An 8,565-nucleotide genomic window follows, 5' to 3' on the forward strand; every position below is an offset into this window, starting at 1 on the left:
CGTACCTCGCTCCGGAGCACACAAGGTAAACGGTAGAGCCTGCAGATGAAGACAGGCCTTCATATTCGATACTCCCACGCTCTTAACCACCAAGCTGCCTCGCTGCAGTGTGTCCGTTATCCCTGGGTCAACCTGCCGGCTCTTACGAATCCAATTCTAGGTGTCGTGCATGTGACCCAAGAAGCCATCCGGCCCCTCTGTGGGCCGAATTCGGGTCCTCATCCCCGAGACACGCTTCGCCCACCTGGGCAGGGCCGGGATCTGCCTGGTTGGACATCCCCCTGATCCCTCTCCTGGCCTGGGCCGGACTGGGACCCGACCAGGGACGGGCGGCGGGGTGAGCGGGGAGGGAGCCATCTCGCGGGCTGCGTTCGGCCCCCGCCCCCTGGCCGGGCCGAGGGGCGGGCCCCGGGCCGCGCGGGCCCCGGAGCAGAAGCCGGCAGCGGGAAGCTACCGCAGTCCGGGCCGCGCAGCGAGAGGAGAGGCGAAGCGAGGCGGGGCGGGGCCGAGCGCAACGGGAAGGGGAAGCCGCGCGGGCCGGGAGCCGCGCTGCGCCAGCCGGGCTGCAGCTGCCGCGCACCAAGCGCTGAGATGGGGCTGGAGACTGAGAAGGCGGATGTCCAGCTCTTCATGGACGAGGACTCCTACAGCCGCCACAGCAGCGTAGATTACGCCGACCCCGAGAAGTTCGTGGATCCGGGCAGCGACCGAGATCCCCACCGGCTCAACTCGCATCTCAAGGTGAAGCCTGGGGCGGGCCCTACCCTGGGCCTGAGGCTGACCCAAGCCCCCGCCAAGGCCTGGGAGTGGGGGTGCCCCCTCTAACTTGCTCCGACCCCAACTCCCACCCTCTCCACTGGGTCAGCGCCGCAGGATACGGGATCCGGATTCCCTCTGTGGGGCCGCCTGAGTAGCCAGGAATTCCTAGCCAAATTCCTGTCCGCCCACCGTGACCCTAAGAGAAGGTGGGGCACCACAGCCAAGTCTTTCTTTCTTGCTTCTCCCACCCGAGCTCTCCTGGATCCTGGAGAGGCAGGTTGGGCGACAGTTCAGGATCCCTGAGTCTTGTCTCCGCAGGTGGGATTCGAGGATGTGATTGCAGAGCCCGTGTCTACGCACTCTTTAGACAAAGTGTGGATCTGCAGCCACGCTCTCTTTGAAATCAGCAAATACGTGATCTACAAGTTCCTGACGGTGTTCCTGGCCATCCCCTTGGCTTTCGCTGCGGGAATTCTCTTTGCCATCCTCAGCTGTCTGCACATCTGGTGAGAAGGGGCACACTGGGGTGGGCCGGCTTTCTGAAACGTAGGAATGTTCTTTGCCACCTGCCCCCTGCCCTCCCCTTCTCCCAGGCCGGCTTGCAGGCGAAAGAAGGCGCATCATCTCTGAACTCAGTAGCAGAACTGGGAGGCCTTGAAGGGTAGTGTGCTTTCTTTAGAATTGTAGGTTGGGTTAGGAGTTTAAACAGAAGAAGGAAGGTCCCTCTGTCCACGGGCGTGATCTTCCTTCGAATGCTGAAGCCCAGCTGACTGTGGAGGTGGTGATCTGGAAGCCATGCTTCCAGCCACAGGCTGCTCTCTCATAGGGCCCTGTTTTGACTTGTGCCCGTGGTTCTGGGCAGGGCTCTTATTTCTTTCATCACCTTTTATTCAGTCACCACCTGTGCTTGGGGTAAAACAAGAGATCTCTGAGCAGAATGCCAGTGACAGTATCATTGCAGTGGGATGTCAGACCTGGTTATGGAGAGGCGGCTCCAATCCTGTCACTGACAAATGGCAAGGATGAGAACAGAGGAGAGGCAAGATGTGTGCAGTTAAGGTGAAGGGGCCCCCAGCACACATGAATGAAACTCAAACTGCAGGATAATGAAATGAGAAGGCTTCCAAGTTACTTTTTCACCTATGAGGCACCAACAGGAGTGGCATCTAGTAAAAGGGAAAATAAATATAGAAACCTGTTGGACATTTTGGGACATTTTGAGTAATTTTATTCACACACAAAATGCATCATAAAGCTATAGAGAACATTTCTAAGCGTTAAAAAATTTAAAAGGAAATGTCATATTTTACCAAGAAGTTTTGTTATTGTTGTTTTAAAAAATGTCCACTTTATTCTGAGAGGAAGAACATTCAGATTATCCCCTGTATGGCAACAATTGCCAAGCTTGTCTTTTAGGGCAGTCCTGCAGAAATGTATAACCCCAGATGTCTCCATGTCTTTCTTAATCACTTTATATGGTATTGCCACACCCTAATACATGTTTTATTCATTGTTAGAAGTTATGAAATTGTTCTCCATTCCCCTTTACCATCTGAATCAATTTCTTTAGTCAGTTAGCTAGCTAGTTAGTTCAACCAAGAAAATTTATTGAGTGCTTAGTTTGTGCTGGCCACTGGGCCCAGAATGAATAAGATGCAAGATCTGCCTTCAGCTTATTCACAGCACATCAGGACAACTGGCTAGGTACAGAGGTGGCTGCTGAGGAAAACCCAGCTAGATCTGTGGAGGAGGGAAGCACAGGGAAGGCTTTTAAAAAGAAAAGGGTCTACAGAGGCTTTTAAAGGATAAATTGAAGTTCACCCAATAAGTAAAGGATAAACAACAAACATCAATTTAATTTGATCACTAAAAACTGTAAACAACTAAACTATATTGAAAGTGCCAAAAAACTGACAGAGGAATGAAAATCTTTGCCTTTTTACATGAGCAGATCAACAAAGGATGTATAGTTAAGCTTATATTTTGACATTAGCACATGCATTTTTTTTAAAGATGCCCAAGTCAGCACATAAAATTTTGGATTCCTAATTGAATAAAACCAGTCATCTAAACTCTGTGTCCATTTTCTCACTTTCCAAAATGTGAAAAACTGAGTGACCACATAACATATTGTGAAATGTTGGCTATGAAGCTATTTGGAAACATGGAGTGCCAGTCAACAAAGCTAGGCTTTCCTAAAGCACTTGTGGAATAACTGACAACAAAAAGGTTTCCATTTACTAAATGGTGGAGAGATATAAGTAAAACTACAATTAACCAAATGATGCTTCTCTCCACCTGGCTCTCCTGAGAATGGGAGATGTTTTTTGTGTAGTGCTTGCAGAGGTGAATCATCAAACCACTTCTTTTTCAGCCACAGAAAATGTATTATTTAACTTCAGCTTATTTTTCCAAATTACATTCATGTGGGACATTAATATTTAACTGTCATACATTTGTCATCAGGCAGCTGTGATTGCAAGTAGAGGAGTAACTTCAAACAAAAATGTTTAAAAGTTAGTTTATACCATGATAAAATAGATTTATCATTAATGGATCACATTCCAGTGACACAATAAGACCAGATCAAGGAGAGGCCTTATAGAAGAGCAAACACATTTGAGTAAACTTTTTTTCTTGGTGATCAAAGCTATGAAAATATGCAGTAATAAGTTCTTTGAACCATACTGCATGGTCACAATGGATCTGACTTTAGATTATTTAAACAAACAAACAACAAAAACAAAACACTCAGAACTCAGTCTGGTGATGTTGGATCCTAGGCCAGAAGTACAGGTCATTAGGGACTGGTGAATTGGTTTGAGTCCATACCATAAACTGAGGTATATGCCATTTGGCAACCACAGGTTATTGGTCATAAGTGGATCATACCAAAGAAATGTGGCTTGGACCCCTCTACCTTTTATTTTTGCTGGGATGCAATTCAAATAAATGGTTCAACTGATGGAAGTCCAGTAGTAGCAGTCTCATTTCCCAGAAGATTCTTTAATATAGCAAATTGCTGTGACAAGGCAGTCTTATGACACTGTAGTTAATACAAAGCTAAACAAAAGTCCCAGTTCTAATGGATTTATTATCCAATGGATAAATATATACTCTTCCTAATTATAAGATTTATTTAAGCAATATTTGGTTGGTCACATAGAGCCCCAACCAAGTTTTGGGTCACTCCAAATTGCCTGGAGTTTCAGAAAGGAAACTAACTGGGATGTTGAGAACACAATTTAAGTTTGTTGTCAGTGGATCACTGGATCCTCTGATCCAAAGTGAGAGAACGGCAACTTGAAGAAAATAAAATTAAAATGAGTTCACCACATCCTATGAACTGAGTCCTCAAATGTGGGCAATTGCACTTTGCTGCACTTTTGTCCTGTGTTTAATTCCCTCTTAGGACATGGAGATCTAAGGAGTTAGGGGAAAGAAAATTTCTCAGCCTAAGAAAGAATGGAAAGTGCATTATATTCTGAGGGAAGTGAATTTGGTTAGGAAGCTTTCCAAACTAAACTTAAGTCAAATTGAGATTATTTTTTCGTAATTGTTTTCATTATATATTCTGACTTCAAAATAGTTCTATTTATTATTCATTATAATGACAGCATCATATGGACCTGTCAGGGATGCATAATAAGTGTTAATCCTGATAGCCGGTCTATAAGATTTCCTATTCTTACTTTAATTTGTAGTGATTTGCCCAAGGCCACATATCAAGTGAGAAACATAATGGGATAAGAAGTCAAAAGTTGCCATCATTCAGGTTTCTGTTAAACTATTTAGTTCTGAAACACCTAGTACTTTTCTTTAAAAAATTGCTTCAAGTCTTTAGCACTTGGAACAAAACACAAGATAAATATAATCTATGCAGGCAGTCAATATGAATAATTCAGTATTCTAAAAATATCTCAATCACTCAAATGCCTGATCTTCTCTTTGCTTTGGGCTAAATACAACAGACCTTTATTTAAGTCACATTTTAATAGTAAACCAAGAAAATCAACCTTACTTCTTTGTGCCCACCCGAGTAATAATAAAAATTCTATTGAAGCCCTCCAGCAATGCCTGAGAGTTCACAAATACTTTTGTGCCCAAAAAGCATTACTATGACAAAGAACATTATTCAGAGGACTACAGAAAAAATTAACCAGCCTGAGGAATATGAAAATATGTGGTTATCTTAAGAAAAGGCATAAAGAAAAAATAAATTCAGGATACTCTAGTTTTTCTTGTCTAAGAGTTCTGACATAATTGAAGGGCTCTTTTAACTGTACTACACAACCCTTTTCAGTGTGTGTAATTACTATGGAAAATTAATAATATAAAGCATATGAGAATGCTAAATTCACTTCAGCTCAAATATTTACTAAGGGTAAAGGATGTCCTAACTTAAAAAGCTTACATTCTAATAGGAAAGACAGAAATATAAGTGGTAAGCATCCATTATGATATCTTTTGGTAAATTTGAGGATTAAGAAGTTTGTTTCAGTACTTTAGATGCACAAAAAAGGGGTATCCAACCCAGCCTGGTCCAACAGGGAGGAAGTGGGATGAGACAACAGGAAAAGCTACCAGGAAGTAGAACCTCAGAGACATATGAAGATTTAGGCAGGTTAATGTTTAGGGGCAGAGATCAGGTAAATAAATTTACTATTTTCTTTATTTTTTGCTTTACTATTTTAGATTGCCTGCTACCAATAGAAAGAATATTGGTGTTTATCATGTACATTCTTGTTTATTTTTTTTAAGCAACATATGTTCTGTGCATCTTATCATGATGTGGGTCACTGTTCATTTGTTTCAAATGCTCAATCCGGCTTAGGTGAACTGGGCCATTGATATATCTTTTCATGCATGTGCAATAGTCAGTGGCCTTATTTGGTAACACTAATAATTTTTACACATCTCTCTTCCTCCATTCCAGGATTATAATGCCTTTTGTAAAGACCTGCCTAATGGTCCTGCCTTCAGTGCAGACAATATGGAAGAGCGTGACAGATGCTGTCATTGCCCCATTGTGTAGGAGCATAGGACGCAGCTTCTCTTCTGTCAGCCTGCAACTGAGCCATGACTGAATACTTGGACCCCAGGTCCAGAGATTTGGATACTGTAATACTTCTTTGTTGTTATAACATAAAGGCACTACTGTTCTGTTAATTCCCCAAATGTTCAAATTAAGAAAGCTATTAAGATGGGCAACCACATGTAGAAATGTTTATTTTCAGATCTTTTCAAATAATGCTTTTCTATATTAAAAGCCAAGGATTTCATATCTAACTTTATAACCAGAATTATTCAGTAGGTTGGCAACACTTAATTTTGAAGGCAGACAGTTCTTGCTTTAGTATGTAAGTATACATTTTGTAATGATGAATCTATAATGATCAAGGGACATTTCTCTCAAACACTACAGTAGTTTTGTGTACAACTGCTCATAAAAATATGGAATTTCTAATTTTTCTTTTACTTTGGAAGTAATACTTTTTAAACTACCTTTGCAGGTAAAGTCATGGGGATACTGAGAGATAAGATAATACAAAGATTCTAGAAATTATAGTAACAAAAGCATACAGTGATGATAGGGGCTCTCAAATATGATAAAACAAATGTGAAAATAGATTCATGAAAATATGTTCCTTTAAATAGGGCATAGTTAACCTACAGGCATATTTAACAAGATGTTTCAATTTACTGTATATTTTGTACTTATTGTAAATGTTACTCTAATCAGATTGCTTTAAAGAACTCATTATATTTGTTATCTTGTTGAGCTAATATATAGGAGTAAATGTATCTTCCACAAGGAACTTCACTGGAGAGATTGCACTGTCTTGATTACATAAGCATATGCATCTTCTTTGGTAATAGAATGGAAAAGAGAGATATACAAGGCTTTTCTTTCTAACTTTTCCAAGCAAAATCCTGAAGTGTTTTATGGCTGACGTTTATCTGGCTGTGATCTTAATACAAACCCAACTGATATTTCATCTAGGAGATGCTTTCTGTCTTGTAATTAGAAATTAAACCTGTATTCTGCATTCCTATTAATGTTTCACTTTACCTTCAAGTAATATTGCTGCTATTTAATAACATTTTAAAATAAAGGCTATTTCTAAAACTTAAGTACAATTTCAACTACAGTAATTCATGTAGTAATTTCAGGAGAGTTGTCAATTTACTGGGTCCATGCTACTGAGCTACGTATATATAAATTAAAAACTAACAGCTGCAAACTTTCAAGATGTTATCTAGTATGAGTCTTGTTACACAGTATAAAATTATTCTTATTATTTTTGAACTGTAGAGTCCTATGTCAGTGTTATGAGTCACTGTTGTTTTAAAAATCTCTATTGCAAAATGATAGGCATGTACAAAAGATGTCTCTGATGTGAGTGGTTAACTATAATTTGCATATCTTAAAAGTGTATAAATGCTCAAATTTCAGAATTACTATTAGAACTTGGATTAACATTCCTTTGAATATCTTCACAGAGGACAACTCCTCATTCAATGAAGATTAATTTTATTTTCCCAAATTCTAAGGCTGGTGAATATACAGGATGATTGAACTGGAATACTATTGGGGACCAAAGCAAATGAATGATCAGATTATGAAACTCATATCCTTTTTTTTTTGAAACTCATATCCTTTTGAAGGTAGCTACAAAAGAGATTTTTCAAAGCTGCCTTAGGCCATTCATCCTTAGAAAACACTCTCATGATCATTAACTTCAAGCATTACTACTCATTTGACTATATAGATGTTACTATATAGTTAGTTAAAAAGGTCAATAAGTCTCATGACTTTATACCTTGTATTTAAGATGTTTTTTAAAAATATTTGGATATGTTGATTGGGCAAATGTATTTGATTAATAAAATATCTATTTAAATAAATCATGAGCTTCTATCTTCTAGTTATTGGCAAGTTTTAAAGCCAAAATATATACACAGTCATATAACAAAACCTATTAACTTGCAAAAAGTAGAAAATATGATTTCCTTATTTCTGAATAACATTGATCATTTTCAAAATAACTTTTTATTGAGATTTGCCATTAACTATTTTATTTCAAAGATTGAAATTTTGTACCAAGTGAATCCAGGTTTCATGTGCAAATATGTTGGTTCTTTTATTTGGGGGTGGGGAAGCGGTGGGTGATGATGGGACTTTCCCAGTATCCATAATAAACTTTTAAAAAACTCATAAAATGTGTTTATTGCTTTTACTACATGTCAAACTCATCAATAAAGAACATTTTAAAACTAACTTTTCCTTATTAAAAAACTCATAATATATAAAAATACATGAGTTATTGCTTATTCAGGAATGTATTTGTGAAAAATTACAAGATTGGTAATTTAACTTTTTTGTTTTCCCAGCATTTAAGAGGTTCCCTATAAACATTTCTATCACTTGATGAATATGATAGAATAGCATGTTCTTAAACCAACCATACTTCATATTCTTCATGAAATAAAGTATCTTGCTAATGCTAAATAAACTCATATTTCTGTTTTCAATTTTTTAAATAAGAAAATAAAACAATATAAATCACATGTTCTTGGATACCAGTACCATGAAGCCAGACCAGAGTCCAAAATTATTTTTGGAAAGTCAATATGTGAAGAGTAGTTGCTGATATTGGCATAGATTTTCTTGTTGTGAGTTAATCTGGAAAAATGACCAATCTCCAATAACATAACATGCATTTAGCTTTTTAAAGTGCTCTTTTAAGTTGTGAAGAACTTAAAAGTCCCTCTTTTCAATAGTTGTCTACATCCCATGAATTT

The 8,565-nt window shown here is 39.1% G+C and overlaps 1 protein-coding gene across 1 annotated transcript; it reads left to right on the forward strand.

Moving 5' to 3' along the window:
- The first annotated feature begins 442 nt into the window (after positions 1–442).
- On the forward strand, positions 443–8,041 carry CAV2 (caveolin 2). The gene is made up of 3 exons (XM_060108249.1): positions 443–741; positions 1,078–1,265; positions 5,696–8,041. The coding sequence occupies exons 1-3, from the start codon at positions 592–594 to the stop codon at positions 5,844–5,846; spliced, it is 489 nt and encodes a 162-aa protein (XP_059964232.1). The 5' UTR covers positions 443–591; the 3' UTR covers positions 5,847–8,041.
- Positions 8,042–8,565: the final 524 nt, after the last annotated feature.

The sequence above is a fragment of the Mesoplodon densirostris genome, chromosome 9, assembly GCF_025265405.1.
Source record: "Mesoplodon densirostris isolate mMesDen1 chromosome 9, mMesDen1 primary haplotype, whole genome shotgun sequence".
Classification (NCBI taxonomy): domain Eukaryota; kingdom Metazoa; phylum Chordata; class Mammalia; order Artiodactyla; family Ziphiidae; genus Mesoplodon; species Mesoplodon densirostris.

Excerpts from the sequence above, each read along its gene's own strand:
- CAV2 (XM_060108249.1), top strand. The coding sequence starts at position 592 with ATGGGGCTGGAGACTGAGAAGGCGGATGTCCAGCTCTTCATGGACGAG. Across the intron at positions 742-1,077 it reads GGCTCAACTCGCATCTCAAG|GTGGGATTCGAGGATGTGAT; the intron begins GTGAAGCCTGGG and ends TTGTCTCCGCAG. Across the intron at positions 1,266-5,695 it reads CTCAGCTGTCTGCACATCTG|GATTATAATGCCTTTTGTAA; the intron begins GTGAGAAGGGGC and ends CCTCCATTCCAG.